Genomic DNA, 26444 nt, shown 5'->3' on the forward strand with positions numbered 1-26444 from the left:
AATTTTGGAAAAAAAACTTTTATGATATTTTTAGAAAAAAAATGTAATATATTTAGAAAAAAACCTTTTTAGTGATATTTAAAGGAATTTCTCTTTATCTCATTTTGTGCGCCGGTGAGAGAACTCTTTTGTGTTGTGACATATAACTCCATTTCACACGTTTATGGACTAACATATGCATATATATAATATATATTCACATAATGTCATTACGTTCACGATTGTTCATATTGTCATGTTGACTATTTTACATGGCTAATATTTCAGTCAATTAAATTTTACGAATATCGTTTGGAAATTTGACTAATAAAAAAAAAAAAATTTGTGACCCACTTAATCCTAGTGGTTGATTACATCATCGGCGTACGATAACAAAAAAATATATTAGATTTTTTACAACTGTTTTCACAACTCCTTTTAGTAGTTGTGGGATTCACGTGTGAATTGATATGAGGAACAAGAATCACCATTCATCGTAGACATGCCAATAATACACATACCATCATGTTGAGTTTCATGCATTTCATTGAACTATATGTTATTATTGTACTATTATAGTCACCATCATCTGCATTCTCATTTGCTAATGTATGAATCTAGGATCGTTTTCGGCACATAATGTTGAGAATCCATAGTGAAACATTGGCGCATAATTTACTAAAAAGAGATAGAATTAGTGTGGGTTACCTTAAGTCCTTGGCCGGCTCAACAATTATTAGGAGTTCACATGAATGAGTGCTATGAATCTGTGAGGTTAGTAACCGTGACATAATCAACAGAAGTGGCTGAATCGGAAGCCATTGTTGTCCGGGACGATGAGTTTGCAATTCTCGGACGTTTGAAGAAAAAAAAAAAGAAAAAAAAAAGTCGAATTGTTCTGATTTTAGGTAGACATTGCAACTCTATCCATATAAATTTTGAATTCTTGTACCTTAATATCTTCTATATAATAAAACGGAAGAACACAACGTTTTTTTGTAAACTATATAATTTTTATAAGTTGGTTACAAACTAGATTATAGATTAAATATGGGAAAAATGTTATTAAAATCCCCAAGTCTACATTTTCGTTGATTTAAAGCCCGAACTCTACTTTCGGAGGGAAAAACACCAATTATTTGTTGACTTCCAAATAAATCGCAAACTCCCGTTGACCTAGTCTTTTGAGACACAACATTAAGTGGTCAAATGGATGAAATTAATCGGGGTTAATTATTCGTTAACGAGATCCGTTAATAGCAAAACAACGCTGTTTATAACACCCTAAAACCTCCAAATTAAGAAATTGATTCTCAATTTCCCCAATTAACAAACTCTAATCGATCAAACATGATATCTTCGATGACGAGAAGATTCCAGATCTCTTTTTGTTATACACTGGAAGAACGGTCAACCAGGATTCTCTTTAGTTCTCGATGTAAAGATCGTTACACCGGCTCCACAAACACACTTCAATGGCACTCCACGGCCGAACGAAGCTACCACCGATGTCTTTGAGCTAGGGAAGCAACGAATGAGTAAGAAGCTTGATATATGAAGCGTACAAATTTTAAAACTTTATAAAAGATTAAAATATTATAATTATCGAAACTTTTCAAAAGTTCAAATATTAAATATATTTAAACTTTATAAATATTTAAAAATATTATAAATACCTCCATAGAAAGTTTAAAATATTATAAATATTTAAACTCTATAAGAAGTTTAAATAATATTAATATTTAACTATATTTTTTTTTAAAAGTTCAAATATTACAAATATTTAACTTTATGGGATGTTTAAAAATATTATAAATACATCCATAAATAGTTTTAAATATTATAAATATTTAAAACATTCAATCGGGATTCGACATGTCATAGAAAATTTAAACAAGAAAAGAAACACTTCCAGACGATTTTGAACCTTAAACAAGAAAAGAAACACTTCCAGAAAGTTCCTACAACGATCTCAGCTACATATATCTCTACTGGAATAGCCTCAGATCTCCAAAAACCTCAAGAACACTTAAGAACACTTCAGAACTTTTCCTCTCTTTTCTTTTTCTGCAGAAACGGCCAAACCTCGGCCAACCCACGAGTTTCTGCTTTTATAAGCGATTCCCGGGTTTTTCTAACCCCAAAACGCAACGTTTAACTTAAACTCATCCGCACATAATTGACCGATGCACCCCTTAAACCGGGATTCCGGTTTGCGGATGTTACAATTCTCCCCCACCAACATAGATTCGTCCTCGAATCTCAAACAACCATCAGCCAAGGACTCCCGTGCAACCGTCTCCACGGCCCTCACTCCTCCGACCAATCTACGAAGATCACCTCTAGGCGATAGACTCACGTTTCAGACATTAATTGCTTTCGACTTTTGGACTTTCCTTTACTCATAGGTCTCGACCTTGAGTTTTTTGGCTTCTTATCAGGCCTAGACCCGCATGCCATAACATATAAGGAAGTCCAATTCGTCTCTCGGGTTTCCAACCTACAACGCGTCCCCGGATCGTCATCCGAAGTCGATATACCAACCATACTCCCAAGCCACAAAGTCTCAGAATATGGCAGTACCTGGAGAACTAAAGTCCCCCAAGAGTCGCGAGTAAACAGTTCTGAACACGTCTGAGCCCTATCCCTATCCAGGTTTCCTTCTTGTGGCTCGCGTAAGACAACACAATGTCCTACCAACCACATATCCCCTCACTGGAATACCTCATGACCACACAAGGATCAACAAAATGCCACAAGGGCCGCCACCAAGGCTAATAAGTGTCCCACCAAGGCCAAATGTCTAAACAGACCGCCACCAAGCCAAAACAAATGTCCTAAACAGGACCGTCACGAAGACCTCTCGTCCCGAAAGACCGTCACGAAGACCACTCGTCCTGAAGGACTGTCACAAAGACCTCTTGTCCCGAAGGACCATCACGAAGACCTCTCATCCCGAAGGACCGTCACAAAGACCTCTCATCCCGAAGGACTGCACAAAGACCAATCGTCCTGAAGGACCGTCACGAAGACCAATAGTCCCGAAGGACCGTCATTGAGACCATTCATCCCAAAGGATCGCCTAAACAGGCCAAACGTCCTAAGGGACCATCACAAAGACCACACAATTGGCTAACAGCCCGCCACAAAGGCCATACATGTCTCGCAAGACCGCCGCACTTGGCACACAATGACTCTCCAGTCCGCCACGAAGGCCGCACAAGCCCCTCCAAGGCTCACAACCACTAAAAATGAACAAATTCTAACTCCTATAAAACTTTCCATTTTTAGCACTTTCTATAACTAGAAACTTTTACAAACTTTTTTTTCAAGAAACTTTCCCTCTTTAACCCCCGCCTCACAAAAATTTCGTACTCCGGACACCACCTCATCTTGTTACTTAGTCGTAAAACCAACCACCCCTAAACGACAGGCTAGACAAGTTCAAGTCGCGACCTGCTTCTCAAACCACTTCTTAAACCTTGCCTTCAATCTCGCCTCTGGCTCCCAAGTCTGCTCCTCAACACCATCACAGTCCCAAATGACTCTCATCAAAGGAATCTTCTTCTTCCGAAGTTCTTTGATCCTCCTCTCGAGCATCCTCACTGGTCTCGCCTCCAAAGTCATGTTGGGCTGAAAATCTTCAGGAATTTTAGCCAACAACTGATCATCCACACGAAGACACTTCCGCAACATAGACACATGAAAAACCTTGTGGAACGCACACATAACCTCAGGCAACTCTAGCCTATATGCTACCGGTCCCACCCGCTCAATCACTCTGAACCAACCCATATACCTCATACTCAACTTAGTCGCTCACAATGACCTGTTCGAACCCCGCAACATGGCCATCTTGAGGTACACTCTGTCTCCCACCTGAAACTCAAAATCTCTCCTCCTCCTATCGGAATAACTCCTCTACCGATCCTGAGCTTCTTTCATGTTCAGCTTAAGAATCTGAATCTTCTCCGAGGTTTCCTGAACAAAACTAGCACCATACGTGCTCTTCTCCACCACCTGAGTCCAGCATAACGGTATACGACATGACCTCCCATACAAAGCCTCATAAGGATTCATCCCCATACTCGCTTGGTAACTATTGTTGTAAGCAAAGTCTACCAAGCTCAGGTGATCTGCCCAATGGCCACCCCAATCCAACACACACATACTCAACAAATCCTCCAGCGTCATTTAGATCGTCCTCTCTGACTGCCCATCTGTCTTGGGATGATAAATTGTACTCATATGCACCTTAGTGCCCATCTCTCCCTGAAATGCTCTCCAGAACACCGAGGTGAACTTGGAATCCCTGTTAGGCACAACACTCGCCGGCACCCCATGCAACCTGAAATTCTCCTTCAAATATTTCTTAGCCAAGACCGCTGCTCCATCAGTCTTCTTAATGGCCAGAAAATGTGCCGACTTAGTCAACCGGTCCACAATGACCCAAATAGGATCAAAAGACCGTGACACTGGCAAACCCACCACGAAGTCCATAGTGATCATATCCCACTTCCACTATGGAATGGGAAGACTCTTCAGTAACCCGCCTGGAACCTGATGCTCAGCCTTCACTAGTTGCCACATATCGCACCTCGCGACCTAACTAGCTACGTCCTTCTTCATCCCGACCCAATGATATTACCTCTTCAGATCACGGTACATCTTAGTCGCTCCTGGATGAATAGAGAACTTGCTCGCATGAGCCTCCCTCAGGATCTCCTATCTCAACTCCTCATCCTTGGGCACACAAATATGCCCGTGCACCAATATAGTACCATTAGCTGAGACATGATACACTGAAGCAACATCCTTAAAGGCATTCACCAACCCCAAATCCTTCTCCTGAGCCAACTGCACCCTACTCAGAAGATCTGCTCTATCAACTGCCTCCAAACCCAACGGTTCCTGAGAAACAGCACACAACCTCAAAGCACTAATCTCCCCTACCAAAGACTTCATATCCTGCTCCTGAGCTGAAGCTGCCCTTTTCCAACTCAGAGCATCTGCAACCAAGTTAGACTTACAAGGGCGATAGGCTATATCTAAATCATAATCTGCCATCAGTTCCATCTACCGCCTCTGCCTAAAGTTCAGCTTGGACTGAGTGAATATGTACTTCAAGCTCTTATGATCTGTAAACACCTGTACCTTTGCACAATAAAGATAAGATCTCCAAATCTTCAGGGCAAAAACTACAGCAGCCATCTCCAAGGCATGAGTAGGATAGTTGTCTTCATGCTTCCGCAATTGCCGCGAAGCGTAGGCAATCACCTTCCCATGTTGCATCAACACACACCCAAAAAAACTCTGGATGCATCTGTATAAACCACATAGGGTTCTCTCTGCTCTGGCACAGCCAACACTGGCATAGTAGTTAGCATCTCCTTTAGGCTTGCAAAGCACTCCTCGCACTCTTGTGACCAGACAAAAGGAACATCCTTCCCTGTCAACTTAGTCATCGAACGTGCCTTGCTTGCAAAGCCCTATACAAATCTCCTGTAGTAATCTACCAACCCAAGGAAACTCCTTATCTCTGTGGCATTCTGCGGTCTAGGCCAATCCCTGATAGCTTGAATCTTCTCCGGATCTACAGAAACCCCCTCTGTAGCAAAATATGACCCATAACACTCATCTCTGGCTACCATAAACCACACTTGCTCAACTTAGCAAACAACTTCTCCTCTTGCAGCTTCTCTAGAACTGCCCTCAATTGCACTGCATGCTCCCCAGGACTCTTAGAATATACCAGGATGTCATCGATGAAAATGATGACAGACACGTCCAAAAACTCCTGAAACACGCTGTTCATCAATCTTATAAACGTTGCTGGCACGTTAGTCAACCCAAAAGGCATCACCAACAACTTCTCCTCTCGCAGCTTCTCTAGAACTGCCCTCAATTGCACTGCATGCTCCCCAGGACTCTTAGAATATACCAGGATGTCGTCGATGAAAATGATGACAGACACGTCCAAAAACTCCTGAAACACGCTGTTCATCAATCTTATAAACGTTGTTGGCGCGTTAGTCAACCCAAAAGGCATGACCACAAACTCATGATGCCCATACCTCGTCCTAAATGCAGTCTTCCTCACATTTGCCTCATCTATCGGAATTTGATGATAACCCGACGCCAGATCTATCTTGGAGAACCAAGTAGCACCCCTCAGCTGATCCAACAACTCATCGATCCTGGGAAGAGGATACTTGTTCTTCACAGTGACCCGGTTCAAACCCCTATAGTCAATACAAAAGCGGAAACTTTCATCCTTCTTCTTAACGAATAACACCGACTCTCCCCATGGTGATACACTAGGACAGATGAATCCCTTGCTTAACAAATCCTCCAACTGCTTCTTTAGCTCTACCATCTCTGCTGGAGCCATCCTCTAAGGAGCCTTGGATAACGGTGTCGTACCTGGTTCCAGTTCAATCTTGAAAGGATCAGACCGAGATGGTGGTAACCCCTGCAACGACTGGAACACATCCTCAATCTCCTCAACAACCTAAATACCGCTAACCGTAGACTTCCCTACTGACTATGGTATCGATAGAGTAACCAAATAAGCCTCTCGGCCCTTCTCGATCATCTTTCTAGCCGGCACAGCCGAGATCACGAGACTCCCCAAAGTCGGTCTAACTCCCTCAAAAACCAACTTCCCTCCTGGGCGCTCAAACTCCAGTCTACCCCGGTAACAATCAAGATGAACCTTATGCTGTTGCAACCAATCCATCCCGAGAATAACATCGTACTACTCCACTGGACTGATAAGCAAATCTGCTGGCCACGACTCTCCCGAAATCTGAATATCAACACCCCTCCCCCGTCCAATGACCCTCAGGAACTTGCCTCCAGCAACTCTGACAACTCCCGCTCGCTTCCCGGGATCTCCTCTGATATCCGCACTTTCTGCACACTCCGGAGTAATGAAGCTATGAGTAACTCCATAATCAAACATAACATGAGACTTAAACCCGCCCACCAACAAGGTCCCTACACAAACCTCATTTGTTGAGAACCTAACATTTTAACAAAGGAAAAACATAAAATCTGGACCTAGTCAAATTCACAAAATTTAAGTACCAGAAATTATACTTGTGATCGTCCTGGCACTGGTTCCACCAGTCTCGACCGTCGTGTACACCCGTGGCGCCTGCTCAATCCGTGCCACCTGCTACACTCCAGGCTGCACTGCATGATGTACCGCTGCCACTGCCATATGCTGCAACTTGAGGCACTGAGGCTTGATGTGTTCAGGCTCCCTAAAATGATAGCATACATGAACCGCTGCCTGAGCCGCCGGCGCTGCACTCCTCTGGGGACAGCTAGCAACCTTGTAATCCATGCTCCCACAACCGAAGCACCCTGCACCACTCGGTCTTTACGTAGCTTCCCACTTCCTCTTGGTTCCCTGCGCAGGCTTGCCGCCCTTGCCAAAACCCCCATGGTGATGAGCCTTCTTAGGCTGCACTGCTGGACTAACCGTCACTGCCTGTGCCCGGATGCCTTCCTTAATCTCTGCTGCAGTCTCAACCAGCTCTGCACGCGTAGCATAACCCCGACCCCTATAGTGAACCCTCAAGTCATCACGTAGGGCCCTCATAAACCTCATGATCTGAGCATCCTCAGACTCCATAGCCCGATCCCCATACATCAGAAGTCGACTGAACTCCAAGTCAAGCTCTCGTACTGACCGAGTCGCCTGAGATAGCTGAAGGAACTGCACCTCCAACCGATCCAGTGCCTCCCTAGGAAAATACTTACGGTTGAAATTCAAGACGAAGTCAGCCCAAGACATCTTCCTCTGCACTCTCCTAGCAGTCACTACTCTCCACCATAACTGAGCATCACCAAACAGGTTGTGGACCGCTATATCCACCCAAAACTTCTCAAGACATCTAAGAGACTGGAAGTTACGTTCCACTCTCGTCCTCCACGCATCAGCAACAGTAGGATCAGTACATCCCGAAAACCGCTTGGTACCAATATAGTTCATCTCCCTCAGCATACTGACATAACGAGAATGAACCCATGCATCCGCAGCCACTGGCTGCTGCATCCCCGCCTCCATTGGCGGTACTACCTGTGCTTGAGTCAGAACAACTCCCGGTATCCGCTCCAACAGCTATGTCAACAATGACAAAAAAATAAAATAAATAATAATAAATAAATTATGAAAAAGGACAAAATGTGATTGTGAGACTGAGATGTAGATGAAGAAGAAAACGACTGATTTTTTAATTAACTAGGTTTTGAACCCACGCGTAGCGTGGGTTTATTTGATATATTTTGGTAAAAAATATATATGATTGATGACAGTTTTGAAATATTAGCTTATATAAAATTTTAAATTACAATTGATTAGTGAAAATTTTACTTTTTAAAAATAGAAAAGTCACTTGTGTTAAAAAATTTAATCTGATCAAAAGAATCATGAAATTAATTTGACGTCCAGGCGAGGCGGATCGAACTGGTGACCTAGCATATCCTAAACCGTTTCTTTGACTATCAGACAAACAAAACATTTTTCTAATCATGAATTAAGCTTGTTTCTCATATTTAGTTGACTACCACCATTTATGTCTTCGTGATTTATTTTTCACTGTTTTCTTACTCTTCATATTTTTTCTCATCATTTTTTTTATCAAAATTTCATAATAAATGTCATTGTTACTTTTACCGTCCAACTCTTCATTATACTCTTCTTCTTCCTTTTCCTCATCAGCTTCTTACCTCTGGCCTCTAGGTCGTCATTCTATTGCTATGCTACTGCGTGCTTCACCAAAAGTGAGGTCTTCACAAACCGATCATGTCATATGATCTTGGGACAACCGCCAGAGCCGAGAGTTGAAAGGCACACTTTTGGTCTTCACCAAAAGTTTCATGTATATGAACCGAATCTGAACTCTCTTGGACTACCACCTTTCCTAATTCATATTGTTGATACTGGCACTTTGCTTAAGCTTTTCCCTGACCATTTTGACGTAGATATCATAGCAGAACTTGTGCACCTTGGCTTGGTAAAGTCGTGGCTCTGGATCTGTTGAGGAAAGATCTTTGGCCCTAAATGTAATATAATACATAAGACCCTTGCACGGTACTATATTGGCACCTACATAATCGATAAGCTCAAGCTTTTTATCCTGCAAAGAACAACACAAAAGATAAGTAGACGAATAGAGAAGAACTATTAGAAAGAAATAAAAAGCAAGAACTAACCAACATCTTCAGCATCGTGTTCTTTAATGGCTGTCCGTATAAGTAGTTTGAGCAGCTCGTCATTGGTCAGCTTATCATCAAGATATGGTTGCCAGTGGAAGTTGACGACAGAGAATATGTAGTCAAAACTGTCCCAGTCCACATCAAAACCCTGTAAACAATAAACGATGTAAACAAAGGAGGATAAACTAAACAGCACATCTAAAATACTACATGGCTCTCTCTCTCTCTCTATCTCTCTCTGTCTCTATGAACCCAAGAAACAAAAAAATTTCTTGCATCCAAATACATACCTCGCTCTCACGAAACTATCTGAAAAAGAGCTTGCATTGTCTCTTCTACATTCCAGATCGTCCGTTCGCCTACGCGGAGTAGTTTCCCGCCGTGGAAGAAGGAACTGGCGGAAGATCTTCCTCCGAAGTTGTCTCTATCTTCAGATCCTTTTGTGGTGGAGATTCACACTCCACTGAATCTCTCAACTGCAGCTTCGAATTGTCAACACCAGCCATTGTCCAAAGTCGAAACCCTAGCTAGAGTTCATTATTATTTTTTTGTGTAAATCTGAGAATATTATGGGTGTTATTGGTCCTGTCCGTCTGTGATTTAAATAGATTTTTAATGAATATAAATATTACGTAAAATCTGTTATTATTCAATTAATATTTTATTAATTTTTTTTAAAGTTTGTTGTTATTAGTTTGTGATTTGAAAAAAAACTTTTAAAATTTTAATAAATTTGATAGTATTCAACTAAAATAAATAATCTAGAATAATTATTAAATTAAATTATTATGTTATTGTTTTATGACTTTATATTCATTTTTTTCATAAAATAAAGTTATGGAAAATATTATAAAAATAGAGATTATTTGGGAGACTTTACAAGATTGTAAAAAACTAATTAACAAGTTTATAAAAACTCTTTAAAAATATTTTATTTATTCACTTTTAATAATTTATAAAAGTTATCAAAATTCTTTAGAAATTTGAATCCAATAAATGTATCCTTAACATAAAGAGTTTGCAAACTAGTCCTTTGCCAATTTTTATATCTTTTGATCAAATGTTTTGTAAAAAACGTTATAATTTTTGTCTTATCAACTCAGTCCAACGATAGAACCCAATCATTTTGAAATACTCTATTTGTTATTCATTTTATATATAAACAAAAAAAAACATTTAAAATTGATTACTAGAAGGAATAACATGAATTACATTTCTTCTCTTGTTAATATAATCACTCTCTTAGTCCTCAAATAACTTGGTGATTCCATAAAGTTTATGAGGACTAAGAAGCAACAAAAAAACAATTTGGATATCTTCTCTATTTGTTAACTGCCGATGTCTAAAGATGATATTCACTTCTCTGCTCGTATATGTCTTCTTCATCTAGAGACCATGGTAGACAATAGTGCTCTGTTTAGCATGGTTTGCTTCAGATAAAAATTATATATTTTACCCTAAAATTTAATTTTCATCATCATTAAACTCTAAGTCATATGCTGCATTTTTTGTAAAAATTTTAGGAGGACACAGGATTCTGTCCATCATCATCCCAAGAACATATATAATGTAACTAAAACACTCATCAGTCACATTTCTAGATAGAATTACAATTTTCAAGCATCTAGATATGTTTAGTTTTAAAGACTAACTACATACAAGTCAAGAAGATACGTTATTTAATTAGAACATAACATGACATTAAATTGTTCCAGATAAACAGTCTTCTCAAAGCCAAGAGTTTTGGAAGTGATCATCACCTGTATGGATCCGCTGACAACCCACAAGTCATGGAAACTTAATTCGGCATTTGCTTCAATCTCAATGAAACACTTCAAGCAAAGAAGTAGAATCTAATACTCCAAAGGTACTATAATCTCAATAAAAGATGGTGAGAGAATAGATGATAGATCCACTGATGAAATTAGATTCCACTTCAGTCACCGTTAAAGCAAACAGTTGTGCCTAGATAGACTTGCAAAGGAAAGCACTGAACAATGATACTAACACTTTCATATGTCGAAATGTATACCTCTTTCATAATTTCATTTTGAATGCAAGTTGCAAGATAATGACGTCATTCGTGTTATAAGAAGTGTACCTCACCATTGACCAAATTATTGCGTTGGCCTCAGCCTGAATTCACGAACATCGACATCATCCATAAACCTGAGCACCTTTGCTTGGTAACATTGCGGCTCTGGATTTGGTGCGGACAGATCCTTTGCTCAAAATGTTATTAAAAACAGAAACCCTTTGGCGCCCACTACATTTGCAATCACATACTTGACAAACTTAAGTTTTGTTCCATTTTCTTCGTTTGCTTCGTCAATGGCTGTCTTTAATTATGAGCAGTTTCATTAACTCCTTATTGCTAAGTTGATCATCAAAATCTCTTCTCGAATCAAACTTGCCGGCTGGGAAGTTGTAGTCCATATTATTCCAATCAACATCGTAACCCTAAAAACAATCATAATAGACAAGAACGCATATAAACTACTACAAAGGCTGATGCACTACAAAACAAAATTGAACATCTGATTCTAATTGATAAATAGTAAACGTATCATTCTGATAATTATGTTTCCAAACGTATCATTCCGCCAGATAACTCTAATAATAATAAACGATTATTAACCTCACTCCGCCAAATAACTCTAATAATAATAAACGATTATTAACCTCACTCTCTTTAAATTGCTTCTCAAAGATCATTCGCTGTTTTGCATATTCAGGACCTTCCTTCTTTTTTTGCAGCTTAATTTATGACAATTTGATACTGTTGAATATGTTTTTTCCCCGTCAGTTGAATTAATAAAAACCAAAGTTCCAAACAGAGGAATAACACAAATTAAAGCTTAATGAGAAAAAAATGAGTAAAATTAAAATTTAACAAAACGTACTCAAGAGCGGTTGTCTTCAATGATGCTAGAATGAATCCAAGAAGGACCACAGATTGAAAGATAAGATTTGACATGACCTTTTCTCGAGTCACAGTACTCCTGGCTCTATGATTGCATATAGTCCACCTCCAAGATTGAGACCTTAAAAGACGCTCGTATCGACCAGCATCCGCGTACTTTAAAAATCATGGGTGCGAAATAGGCGGCATCATAGATATCTTTTACTCGAGTCCCATCTAATTCGCATGTCATCATGTTTCCTCGATCAGCAGATAATGGATTTATCTATCGATGTACATCCCAATAACTATAAAGTCTATAAGCTTTCTTCATGTCTTTGATGACATCAAATAATTTCTCGTGGAATGTCTCATAGGAGTGACAATCCAAATCTTCCAGAGTTTATGTTAGTTATATATATATATATATATATATATTCATTTCATTATTGAACAAGTTTTGGTTTTGTTTAATAAACTCAATTATCATTAGGAAAGAAACCTATTGGAACATATAAAAGCATGTGAGAATATATATAGACTGGAATATGCTTTTGTGAGAATGTCTTGAGAGCTAATAATAGCTTCGTCTCTTTTAGCAAATCATATAAACCAGTGGTTGTCAAGTAATTTTGAAAAAGATGTGAGAGTTCTTTATTCTCTCATCGTTTTTTTGAACACCTTGGCTTCATGTATGGTGTTAAAAAAAAAACACCTTGATAAGAGGCTTAAAATTTGGCTCAACTTCGACTATTACAACGTATATGGGCACAAGGGTTTGTACGTAATGTTTCTGTAATGGTACTCTGTATATATATATATTGTCACATTTGTTGTTGTAATGTATTTTATTTTGCTTTAGGAATCTTACGGAAAATTACATCGTTTTCCTTCATTAATCGCTGTATAATTTCTCAAACACAAGGGCACTTTTCTCAGGAACGTTGATTACAATTTTCCTCGAATAGAACTTGATTGTATCCCAATTTATAAATGTTTTTGTTTATGCTCATAACTAATCCTGCATGCTTTGAAACCTCGAGCTGTATTTTTAGGACACAAGATTCTGTCCATCAACATCCCAAGAACATTATATATGTAACCATTCATCAGTCACATTTCTATCAATATTGCAATTTTTCGTTCAGCTTTGTCGGATAACCCAACTTAAATAGATACGTTAGTAAACAAGGGCATAACATGAGACAAGTAAGTTAAATATCTTATAGATTTTCTTAACTATAAAACTAAATTAACGATAAATAATTTTAACTTCAGTAATACTATTATAATCCATTAATTTTAGAGTTAGGAAATGAAATAGTTATTGGAGAAGCTTTTCCTCCAAACTAACCCTTGGTGAAAGAAAATTAGATGTGTTAGGAGTGTGGAGATATACTTTTTCCATTTCAAAATATAAGATGTTTTAGCTAAAAACACGCATAATAAATTTTTTTTTAAACTAATTAGTATAAAATAAATAATAATAAAATATAAAATTAATCTAAAAGTTATCTAAAAAGTTGAAAACATTATTTGTTGAGTTTTCTTAATTTCATATTTCACCTTATTTGAGTTATTACGTTCATGAATTGAAAGATTTATAGCATGGCTTTATTACTATGTATATAATGTTATACTTGTGTAGATTACTATAGTATAAGGTTCCTTTAGCTTATACTATACTTAGGTCTAATGTAACTATAATACCGCATGTACTCTATTATTTTGGATTAATGAGAATTATACTTTCATAAATGAAAGAGTTAATATGGTATAGAGCTTTCTTAATTTCTCATTTCATCTTCCGCGTAACAAATTTCTTCACACGCCATTGATGGCGATCTTGAGTTTTTTTTTGTTTGTGTTCAAGCTCGTTTCTCTTTGATTATAAGCTTTGATTCACTTTATCTTGAGCTTCGATTCAAAAATTATGAGTTCCGATTCATCCTTTTGAGCTTTGTTATCTTTGATGAGTGCCTCAAAGCATCAAATTCTTTCGTCTTTGGTTGCGTATCTTGTTGCAATTGCGCTTATTCTATGCTCTTCTTTGGTTAATTTCATCATATTGGTTCTTCTTGAGATTCATTCATTTGATTGAGTTTTGATTGTTGCCTTCTATCGCACAATCTTATTTTAGATCTGAATCATGGTTTTTCAGTCTTCAAATCTTGCGCCGATGTCTCTAACGGATCAGTATGAGAATCTGTTCTTTCTACGTAGCTCAGATCATGCAGGGATGAAAATCGTCTCAGATTGTCCCACGTCTAGAGCAGATTTCTATTTTTGGCAAAGGTTAGTTCTTGTAGCTCTTAATGTACGAAATAAACTTGGATTCATTGATGGAATTGAACGATACACAAACCTCCTGATGATAATCGTGATTATGGTTCTTGGTCACGTTGCAATGATATTATATCTACTTGGATCATAAACTCATTTGATAAGAAAATTGGACAGAGTTTGTTACGTCATTTGATACACAAACTGCCGAAGGTATTCTGAAAAATCTTGTGTCTCGTTTCAAACAAGATGATGCTGTGAGAGTCTTTGAAATATGACAAAAGTTATATTCTATTCAGAAAGGGTCATTAGATGTTAATCTTATTATTCACTCTTGGTGACGTTATGGCAGGAGTATAAAAACAATGTTGAGCTACCTGTCTATACTTGTGGTAAGTGTGAATGTAACACAACTGCTTTGTGCGAAAAGCTACAACAACGAGGTCGTATAACTAAGTTCTTGATAGGGCTTAATGAATCTTATGAGTCTACTTGCAAACATATTCTGATGTTAAAACCAATACCAAGCATTGAAGAAGCTTTCAATATGGTTACATTACATCTGATGAAAGGCAGAAGAATATCAAGCCTAAGCCTGATAGCATGATTTTTCAAACTTCAGCCCATGTTCAAAACAATGTGTCTTCAAACTATTCAGGTTCATATGACAGTGTTACGTATGCTGCTTTTCAGAACCATTATCGACCTAGAGGAGCTACGCCTTTGTGTACTCATTGTGGTCAGAATGGTCATTGTGGTCAGACACATGCAGTTGCTAATGTGATGACAGAGCAGTCTACTCCTTATTCACAGTCTACTCAATATCTTTCTCTCCATCAACTGTTGTTAATATTGATGTGAGTACTTTGACCAGTGATCAAGACCATCACGTACATAACCTTCATCAACAGCTGAATGCTTAGGTTAAAACATGTGAGATTTCAGTTTCATCTTCACATGAGTCTAGTCTATTATGGTGCTATGGCTAATTCAATCTTCATCTGGTATTCATTCTTTTCCTCCTTCATAATCGACTCAGTTTCCAACATCAATGCCTATCTTTTTTATCCAAACACATTCTTCATGGTAGTTGGATCATAAATACCGTAGCAATTAGTCATGTTTGGACCATGGCTTTTATAGACATTTTGTAATGAAACAGTTACAGTCATATATACTTTTATAGCATGGCTTTATCAGAAAAATAAACATCTGTAGTATGTACCATAAGAAAGATTGCTCTAATATGTCCTTATCGCAGGAAAAAAACAATAAAAACAATTCAGATAAAAACAAAAAAAACCAGTTATTGTTTTCTTTGTAGGGAAAGTATGTGTTTTTTTTTTTTGGTTTTTAACGAATAGGAATCAAAGATATTAAGTAAGCATCTCTTGTAAAATAAAATTTATGTTTATGAGTTGTTTGTTATACTTTGATTTCTCTTTTTATTTTTATTCTTTAAAAACACGATAATATTGATGATATGATATATTAGTTTGCTCGTGATATTAAAATTTGATTGTGAGCTTTGTAGAGTTTATATATTTTCAATTGGTTGTTATAAGGGTTGTGTTTCTTTTTTTATGGAAAAAATGGACAAATGTAATGTATCATTTTTTTTTTGTCAATGTATCATTTTTTTTATCAGCTTGTTTAATTGAAAAGCTTTTGTTTTTGTGAAAGCTATATATCCTTTTTTTACCTTGTTAAAAAAAAATTACATGTCTTTTTTACTACTAAATAGTTATATTCAACCAGTTCTAAAATTTAAGAATAAAGAAAATCATAAGTACAAAAATGGTAAGTGAATAACGTATTTAAGAGAGAGGGAAAAAAGCATGAATAATATATATTTTAGCTAATATAAAATCAAATAATTTCAAATATACTGATAATCTCTACTTTTCTGGTGTAGGCACTCTTTGGGGTCAAATAGGTATGGAGACAAGGTAATAAATTGTCCTAGTACTCTGTAATTACATCAACGAGCAGTAATCATGTATTCTACTAGTACTACCATAAGGAACAACATGTGTCGAACAACCATTCGCTGATTGATATCCTTTTGTGTCCCACCAAGAGGGCAGTTAAAAGGAGGAGGGGGAGCTAGGGAGGATCCGTATCTCTATCTCACGTGACAACAACACCCAGCCAGAGAAAAAAATACTAACGTAACGAGAGAAACATGCATACCAATAATAACGTAACGAGAGAAACATGCATACCGAAGCGTCACAGACATGAGATATATGTATATATCACCAACACGCTATTTCACAAAATTCCAATATTTTTGTTCTCCTTGATTAGTAAAAACAACACTCAAATTTTGAATTAATGTGTCGTCAATGTGCGTATGTTTTTTTCAAAGCTTTGTCAATAAGTCATCTGGATCTGGATGTGATTCTTTTAGAGCTATATATAATGTCAACAAAATAAATAATAATTACAGGTAATTTGTTGCCAACAGATAATTTTAAATATTTATATAGAAAATACTATTCTGAGATAAATAAACAGACAGTTTATTTAATAAAACTAGTTATAATATTCTTTTCTCTGTAAACATTTTTGCTTTAAATTGTTTTGTTCGTTCTTTTGAATTATATTAAACGGTACATATGTGATAGATCTGGTTCTTCTTATCTTCTACTGCCACTACTAATGAGCGAGACTTATTCTTTTAAAAAAGTAAAAAAATAAATATATCATTTACCAAAATTACGTTTTCTTGGTTGGGGTTTTGTAAGTGAATTGGTAATGATACGGGGTATTGTTATATGAAAAATTTTTGGGTAATGAACTACTCTTATTCACCCCCTCTTAATTAACCAATCAAAATACAATAAACTGTCATGTCATATCATATTTATAAAATAAATCAAAATTAAAATAAAAGATAAAATAAGTTAAGGAAACCAAGTCTGTAGATTTTTTATTAAGGAAATGATGTTGGTTTAAATTTATAAAATAACGATTACAATTTAGATTTTACAATTAAATGAAATCATATGTCGGTTTGGGTTTACAAAAAAATGGTTAGGGTTTTTTACAATTAAACAAAATTATATGTCGTTTTGGGTTTACAAAAGAGTGGTTAGAGTTTAGAGTATACATTTTACAATTAAATGAAATTATATGTCGGTTTGGGTTTTCAAAAAAGTGGTTAGAGTTTAGGGTTTAGATTTTACAATTAAACGAAATTATATGTCGGTTTGAGTTTACAAAAGAGTGGTTAGGGTTTAGATTTTAAAAGTAAGCAAAATTATATGTTGGTTTGGGTTTACAAAAGAGTGGTTAGAGTTTAGATTTTAAAATTAAGCAAAATTATATGTCGGTTTGGATTTACAAAAGAGTGGTTAAGGTTTAGATTTTAAAATTAAGCAAAATTATATGTCGGTTTGGGGTTATAAAATAGTGGTTAGGGTTTAGATTTTACAATTAAAGAAAATTATATTTTAATTTGGGTTTATAAAAAGAGTGATTTGGGTTTAGATGTTATAATTTAAAACTATAATATAATGTTTAGAATTAATAATTTTAAAATTAATTGATATACAAAATTTGTTTTCTTAATCAATAATTTGTTTCCTTAACTAAGAGAGGATGAATAAGAAGGATGAACCAAGAATTGTTCTTGTTATATATTAGAAAAAAGGTTCTAGCTAGCATGTATGCAGCTGTTCCCCATAGATTAAAAAGGGGATAGTTATCGATAGAAAAAAGTAAAAACACTTAGTAAGTCAAAGTGTATATACACGACTCATTATGATGCGATAATCGATCGTGTACATTTAGTAGTGTGTTGTTGTAAACTTTTAATCCATGGTTAAGCTTCCAATTTTTTTATTTTTGGACTTTGAAAACGGTGAGGAACTTGTATAAAAATAGAAACTTTGTTTTAATGTAACGTGACCCTCTTTACTTTCTATACTACTGTACTATGTAGTTATTTGATTTGTTTTTGATGAACGGTCAAATCTTCTTGACTTACTCGACCAATAAGAAAGAAGGAAATAATTCTAGCTACAATATATCTTTTGCAAACACAATAAGAAAATATACATAATTAAGTAAAATGTTCCACATAAAGATTCTTCTCAGTGGAAGGGAAGACCACAGAGTTGGAAGTGACCCAAGATTCATCCATCACCATCACCATCACCATCACCTGCATGCATCCAAGATTCAAATAGTCAACAAGGCGCGACCCAGCTGACAACTCACAAGGAAGGATTTCTCTAAGGAATGCAATCTCAAAGAAACATTCAAAGCAAAGATAATACTCCAAAACTACATCTCTACAACAAGAAGGATGATTCCAGTTCCGTCACCGTGAAAGCACAAGCAACAATTAGTTCTACTATTAGTTTCATAGGGTTGAAATATGTTTCTCTTTCGTAATTTCTCATTTTGTAATGCAAAAAAAAAAGCTACTGGTTAATAATTAGAAGAAGAAGAAGAAGAAGAAGCCATATACATAAGAAGTGTACCTACCTCACCCATTGATCAAATTATTTCGTTGGCCTGAGCCTGAATTCACAAACATCGGCATCACCCATAAACCAGAGCACCTCCGCTTGGTAACATTTTGGCTCTGGATTTGGTGCAGACAGATCCTTTGCCCAAAATGTAATAAAAAACAGAAACCCTTTGCCGGCCACTACATTTGCAGTCATATACTTGACAAACTTAAGTTCAGTTCCCTGCTAAGGAAAAAAAACACACACACAAAAAGAGAGTGTAAAATTGAAAAAGAGGAACCACGAAGCTGAGAGAAAAAGAATATATAATAGGTAAAAGAGTTAGCAGCTCTGACAGCTTCTTCGTTTTCTTCGTCAATGGCTGTATTTATGAGCAGTTTCACTAACTCCTTATTGCTAAGTCGAGCATCATAATCTCCTCTCGAATCGACTATGCTGCCCGGGAAGTTGTAGTCCATACTATCCCAATCAACATCGTAACCCTAAAATTTAAAACAAAAATTGAACATCTGATTCTTATTAATTATTAATAGTAAAAACGATTATTGAACCGTACCCCACTCTCTGTAAATTGCTTCTCAAAGATCATTCGCTGTTTCGATCTCTTCTTCCTCCGGATCTGATGGACAAACCAACTCCGTCGCATCCGGATCTGTCTTCGCCTTCTTCAGCAGCGGAGATACCAACTCTCTCTGGTCTCCAGCCTCGATCGACATATTTTTTATTTTTTTTTTTCCAATTAAGAAGATGAGAAGATATTCTTTTTTTTTTTCACCAGCTATATATATTATTAAATCGGATCAAATAATAATGGGTTTGGCTAGTCTTGGACTCTAGGGCACTCGGGTAAATTAAGATAGTGAATTTACTATTCTAAATATAGATCGGTTTCTGTTCGGTACTCATCCGGTTCATGTTGGTTCGGGTAGTTAATAAAAAACAAAAAAAATCGGGTAATAATCGGTTCAGTTTCTAAATACCCGAACTATTACATTCTTTGAATATATTCAGCTTCACATGTTAAGTGATTTGTCTAAAATTTATAAATCTAAATTATTTAATTATGAATTTTTAAAAGCTTTCTAAAATTTACTATTATTGAGTTAATGATTTTAAAGTCTACTGCTATTCAAAATAGTTCGTAGATTTGGATTTGAATGATTTTTAAAAAATTTAAAGGATTTTGAGAAGATTTGTTCAGTTAAAAATACATAAATCTAAATTTCATTGTTTTAGGAGGGATTTGAATTTTTTTTACAATAAATCATATCAACTTCAAATTAACTACTATAATCATTTAAAATCTCATGAAAACTAAAATCAATTGTAATAATTACCAACAATCCAAATTAACTAAAACTACAAGTACAACAACTCAAAAAGTAACCATCATTCAAAAACAAATACAACAAGAACAAGTTACCATTATTCAAGTTTCAAAAAGTCCAAAGAGTTTAAAGAGACCGAATATAAGAGGTTTTAGAGTTTGAACTTAGAAGGATTGTACAATCAATCTGAAATTTGTAGTTCTTCCTTCTACGGCTTCTTCCTTTCTTCTTGCCTAAAGCAAATTGAATGAAAAAGTCAGAAAACATAGTAACATACTCAAATTGACAAAAATAATTAGCAAGAAATGTCATCAAGTATAAGAGAATTACATGAGTACTGATTGTCTTGTCTTATTTAGTCCTCATATGAAAGTCATGTGATGTATACAATTAAAAAAAAAAAACATCCGAATTACAAACAAGACATCAAGGCAATAAAGAAACTGGCAATTGACAAACTTAGAAATTGGATGTGTTATCTTTCTCAAGTTTTTATGTCAGTTCATTCTGAATGGGAAGTTTCACATGATCCTTAAAATTCTACAAAGCTTGAATAAAGAATAACTCTTTTTATTATGTTTAGAAAATAACTCAAAACTAAACACCAGAGCTCTCAATCTCTCATACCTTTGATCACAACTCAATCAAACATATTTATAGTCATAACACAACTTTGTTATTCCTATTTTGATAATGGAAAACTTCTCTTTTCCTAATCCTAATACTGTACAATTGGAACTTTTCCTTTTAGCCTATCTTGTCATTAGCCAACTTGTTAATGATATATTGAGCTTCAAGATATATTGGGCTTCAAGTCATCGAAGTTTATCCAACATTTTTCCCCTTAAACTTTGCATTCTCTTTGGATACGTCATGAACACCTATCAAGCTTCTCATTTCTTCAAACTTCACTCTTGCCAAAGCTTTAGTCAGAATATCAGCCTTCTGTTCCACTCCAGGAATGTGCTTATACAAATGAGCTCTCTCTCAATGCATTCTCGCACAAAGTAGTATCGCTTATGTATGTGTTTGCTTCTCCCATGAAACACTGGGTTCTTAGCAAGTGCAATTGCAGATTTGTTGTCAACATACATCATGATTTGAGCTTCCTTCTTCCCTGTGACTTCACTTAAAAGATCCTGAAGCCATATTGCTTGCTTTGCTCCTTCTGTGGCAGCCATGAACTCGGCCTCACACAAAGATAATGCAATTGTATCTTGCTTTCGTGTGCACCATGTGATCGGAGTGTCACCAAAAAGAAATAAGTGCCCAGTATTACTTCTCCCATCAGCTTGGTCGACGTTGTGACTACTGTCGCTGAAACCAACGATCTCCTTTAAGCCTCCACGCTTATACTTCAGACTATATGAAGTTGTTCCTCTGAGATAACGCAATATCTGTTTTATAATTTCTCCATGTGATTTTCATGGACTCTGCATATATCTACTTACGACACTCACAACAAAAGACAAGTCAGGTCGAGTGTGTAAGAGATATCTTAATCAACCAACGTATCTTCTAAACCGTGTAGGATCTATCTCTGTTTCACCAAGTGACTTAGATACCTGCAACCCAAACTCCATCGGAATCACCGACGAGTTGCAGTCTTGAATTCCTGCTTCTTTCAAGATTCTCCGTGCGTATCCTTCTTGTTCGATGGTGATACCATCAACTCCTTGATGCACCTCAATCCCAAGATAATAGGTGAGTCTACCGAGATCAGACATCTCAAACTTTGAAGACATCCCTTCCTTGAACTCCTTAATAACTCTAAGATTGTTGCCTGTAACAAATAAATCATCCACATACACCGCAACAATTAGTAAATCACCTCCTTTCTCCTTCTGATACACTGCAGTCTCCTTTAAACATCTATTGAAGCTCATCTCCTTCAAGATTTGATCCAACTTAGTGTTCCAGGCTCTTGGAGCTTGTCTTAAGCCGTATAAAGCTTTTGACAATTTATAAACTCGATGTTCTTCCCCCTTGATTTCAAAACCTTCAGGTTGGTCTACATAGATATCCTCCTTTAATTCACAATGTAAAAATGCCATTTTTACATCTAAATGATGGATCTCCCATCTATCTGATGCAGCCAAACCTACTAACATCATTATTGTCTCCATACGAGCTACAAGGGCAAAAGGTTCTTCATAATCAACTCCACTTTCTTGCACATAGCACTTAGCAACAAGCCTAGCCTTGTACTTGTTCACTGTTCCATCTGCATTCCTCTTAATTTTAAAAACCCACTTGAGACCAATTACCTTTACACCCTGTGGTTTATCAACAAGAAACCAAGTTTTGTTTTTGTTGATAGAATCAATCTCCTCCTTGCAAGCTAATCTCCAAACTTGCTGTCCTTTTGCATCCTCATAAAACCGTGGCTCATCATTGATCATCAAAAGTAATATCTCACTCTCGATTGATGCTAGCAACACATAATCATCAAGGTACTTAGGAGCTTTTTTTGTCGTTCTGATCTTCTCAAAGGTGGTTGCGGGTTTTCCTGAGTAACAACATTCTCGTCGTCAACTCTGTTTTCTCGAGTTGTATCATCTTCTGAGTCCGCTCTATTTTCTTCGACTTGATCATGTTCTGCAGAACTCGATGATATTGGTCCTTTACCAACATCTTCTATCTCTCCCCATTGCATATGAAACATACCTGGTTCTCTGCAATCTCTGTTTTTTGTCTTGTTCCAACTCCACTTGTTTTTCTCATCAAAAATAACATCCCTGCTGACCACAATTCTCCTTGTAGACGGATTGAACAGCCGATAAGCCTTGGATCCTGGTTCGATTCCAAGGTGGACTAAAGTCTGTGATCGATCTTCAAACTTCTTGAGCCCTGCAGAATCAGCTTTAGCATGAGCAATACACCCAAATATTCTTAAGTGCTCAATGTTTGGCTTTCTCTCACGCAAACATTCATATGGTGTGATATTATCCAGAGCTTTTGTCGGTATCCGATTAATGACATAAGTACTATGACGTACTCCTTCCCCCCAAAGATAATTCGGTACCACCATCGCCTTGAGAATGCTTTGAGTCATCTCCATCAAGGTCCTGTTTCTTCTCTCAACAACACCATTCTGCTGTGGAGCTGTCAAGTGTCTCTTGATCCCATTTGTTTCACAAAAAACATTGAACTCATTTGATGTGAATTCATCTCCTCTGTCTGTTCTAAGAGTAATAATCTCCCTTCCAAGTTCCTTTTCCACACTACTCTTGAACGCCTTAAAGCTTCCAAATGCCTCACTTTTCTCTTTTATCAAGACTGACCACATGTATCTTGAAAAATCATCCACAATAACAAATATATATATGTTATGTGCTAGTGTTGCAGGTGTTATAGGACCGCATAGATCAGCGTGAAGAAGCTCTAATGGCTTGGAGGCTCGATACATTGTAGCTTTTGGGAATGACTGTCTTGTTTGCTTCCCAACGAGACACGATTCACACAACTTCTTCTCATCATTAACCTCTGACATACCATGAACCATTTTCTGTTGAAACATAGCTCTAACTGTTTTGAAGTTTATGTGGCCAAGCCTAGCATGCCACTTCCAGGTATCATCCTCGATACGTGTGTGTAAACAAACTGGTCTTCCAAATTTGAGACTAATTTTATACAGCCTGTTTGTCGATCTCATAACCCTCACCAACAGTCTGTCACTCGGATCATGAATTGTTAACCAGTTTTGCCTCATACGAACGTCGCAACCGACCTCTGTAGTTGTCCCAGGCTTAAGATATTGTTCTTGAGGTCAGGAATATAGTAGATACCAGTAACTAAAACCTGTTCCTCACCCTTACTCTGAAAAATTATTGAACCTTTTCCTTTTATTTCCACACAAGACCCATCTCCAAACTTCACTTTGCCTCCAATGTTTTCATTAAGCTCGGAGAAGTAATCCTTATGACATGTCATGTGATTACTAGCTCCATTGTCTAAATACCACATTCCATCCTCCTTGATATAGTTTGTTGGTATGACCATGTCTTCATTCAAAAAAACAATTTCGTGCATGAACAGAGCTTTATCAGCTTCCTCTATTTCCAATGTTTCTACTTTGTTTGCTTCTTGAACTTTCTGAGCTCTCTCAGGGCAGTGTGAGGCGTAGTGACCAGGTTTGTCACAGCGGTAACAAACGATGACCTTCTCCTTTTTATCTTGAGAATGGTTTTGGTCAGTGTTAGATCGGTCATGTGTGTTGAATTGATTATTAAACTGCGAGTTGTTTCTTCCTCTTCCTCTTCCTCGGAAACCTCTTCCTCCATAGCCTCTCCCTCTACCACGTCCTCTACCTCGAAAGCTATTATTTCCAGTGTTATAGCTTGATTGAGGTTGATCGGAGTTAGAGAACATAAGTTTGGTTTGATTATCTTCAGAAGATACTTCACCTGCAATTCTTTCTTCAAAAACTTTTAACCTTCCCACTATGTCTTCGAAGCTGGTGGTGTTGAGGTCGAGTACTTGTTCAAGAGAAGCTACCATGTGAATAAACTTGTTTCTAGGTAGACAATTTAGAAATTTCTTCACAAGCTTAGGCTCTTCAATCGTTTCTCCAAGCGATGCTGCTTTGGTTGCTTTTTCGGACAATTTTCCTGCAAAATTGTCGACCTTGTCTGCTTCTGTCATGCAGATCTTCTCAAACTCTGACATAAGTGTCTGTAAACGTGCCTCTTTGAGTCGTTCTGCTCCAAGGTTCCTAGACTGTATTGAGTTCCAAATCGCCTTTGGTGTACTCAAGTTACCAACCTGCAGGGTAAGTGCTTCAGAAATCAATTGAAATAATAAAGTTGTAGCTATATCATTCTTTTCAAGATCATCTGACCCTGGTTCAATTGTTTCCCTAACTTTATGGATTCGTAGCATGATCCTCATCCTCATGGACCACACTGTGTAATTAGTAGAAGTAAGGAGAGGGCACTGAATGGAGATAGCTTTGTCCAACTCCTTTGGACGTTGCGAAGCTATGAGTTCTCCCATCGTTGTGGTTCGATAACCTTTACCAAAAACTTGCTCTGTAATCAAATCACAACTTTGATTGATTAACCTAGAGCTCTGATACCAAATAAAAGTTCTAGAAAGCTTGAATAAAGAATTATTCTCTTTATTATGTTTAGAAAATAACTCAAAACTAAACACCAAAGCTCTCAATCTCTCATACCTTTGATCACAACTCAATCAAAGATATTTATAGTCATAACACAACTTCGTTATTCCTATTTTGATAATGGAAAACTTCTATTTTCCTAATCCTAATACAATTAGAACTTTTCCTTTTAGCCTATCTTGTCATTAACCAACTTGTTAATGATATCTTGGGCTTCAAGTCATCGAAGTTTATCCAACAATCCTGACTTGGTAATTTAATGACTTCTAAGGAGAATTTGAGTTTGTTGAGGAGGCTGGTTCTCTTTTTGTAATGTTTTGTTTTGTTTTGTTTTTTCTTTTTGTGTGACAATTTATAGTCATTTCATTATCAATCAATCTTTTATTTTAACTAACTAGGTTTGAACATGCGGTAATATTTTTTTATTGGCTTTTTAATGTATTTTTACTTGTCCTGTCATCAATTTACCGTAATTAAATTTAAAATATTACTATTTATCAAAGTAAATTGGTAATGTTGTTTTTTGTTTGTGCTAATTTTTATGAGTCAATATTAGTGATTTTGTTTTGGTTTTCATATTTGTTTTCTTATATTAAAAATTTTGCACAATAATTTGTTTATTAGTCCACATTAGTATTTAACATAAAATATGGTAAAATGAGCAATAGTTCTTATTTTCTTATGATAACAAATGGTGAAAATATATGTGGTAGTCTCTCCTTCGAGGATTCAACCACTTAATAATCTCTGGGTACGACCACAACCTCCTTTTGTGAAATGCAATTTTGATGCAAACTACTCAGCAGTATCCAACAGCACTACGTGTGGATGGGTCATACGTGATTCTTCAGGTACCAAGTCTTCATGGGGATCAAGTGTTCTAAGAGCCGAACATTCTCCACTGGAAGCTGAAGCAGAAGCTTTATTACTTGCTATGCAACAGTCTATCAATCAAGGCTTTGACAATATTTGTTTTGAAGGCGATTGCAAAGTATTGATCGACGCTGTCAATGGTTCCTGATGGATGTCTCCATCTATAGCTTATTACAAGATATTCACCTCTGTTCGAGACACTTCAGTTTTGTTTCATTTGATTATTTACATCGTTCAACTAATGA

At 36.7% G+C, this 26444-nt stretch overlaps 1 protein-coding gene, 1 long non-coding RNA gene and 1 pseudogene across 2 annotated transcripts; all 3 read right to left on the bottom strand.

The window, feature by feature from the left end:
• On the bottom strand, positions 8913-12362 carry LOC109127289. Its single transcript, XM_019231874.1, has 4 exons — positions 12288-12362; positions 11890-11964; positions 9209-9355; positions 8913-9128 (listed from the first exon to the last, which is right to left on the bottom strand). The coding sequence occupies exons 1-4, from the start codon at positions 12360-12362 to the stop codon at positions 8913-8915; spliced, it is 513 nt and encodes a 170-aa protein (XP_019087419.1).
• On the bottom strand, positions 11325-11643 carry LOC104723576 (annotated as a pseudogene).
• Positions 18395-19603, bottom strand: LOC109127495. Its single transcript, XR_002034052.1, has 4 exons — positions 19433-19603; positions 19212-19358; positions 18890-19098; positions 18395-18563 (listed from the first exon to the last, which is right to left on the bottom strand). It is a non-coding gene; the product is annotated as an uncharacterized LOC109127495 (long non-coding RNA).

The sequence above is a fragment of the Camelina sativa genome, chromosome 11, assembly GCF_000633955.1.
Source record: "Camelina sativa cultivar DH55 chromosome 11, Cs, whole genome shotgun sequence".
Lineage (NCBI taxonomy): Eukaryota > Viridiplantae > Streptophyta > Magnoliopsida > Brassicales > Brassicaceae > Camelina > Camelina sativa.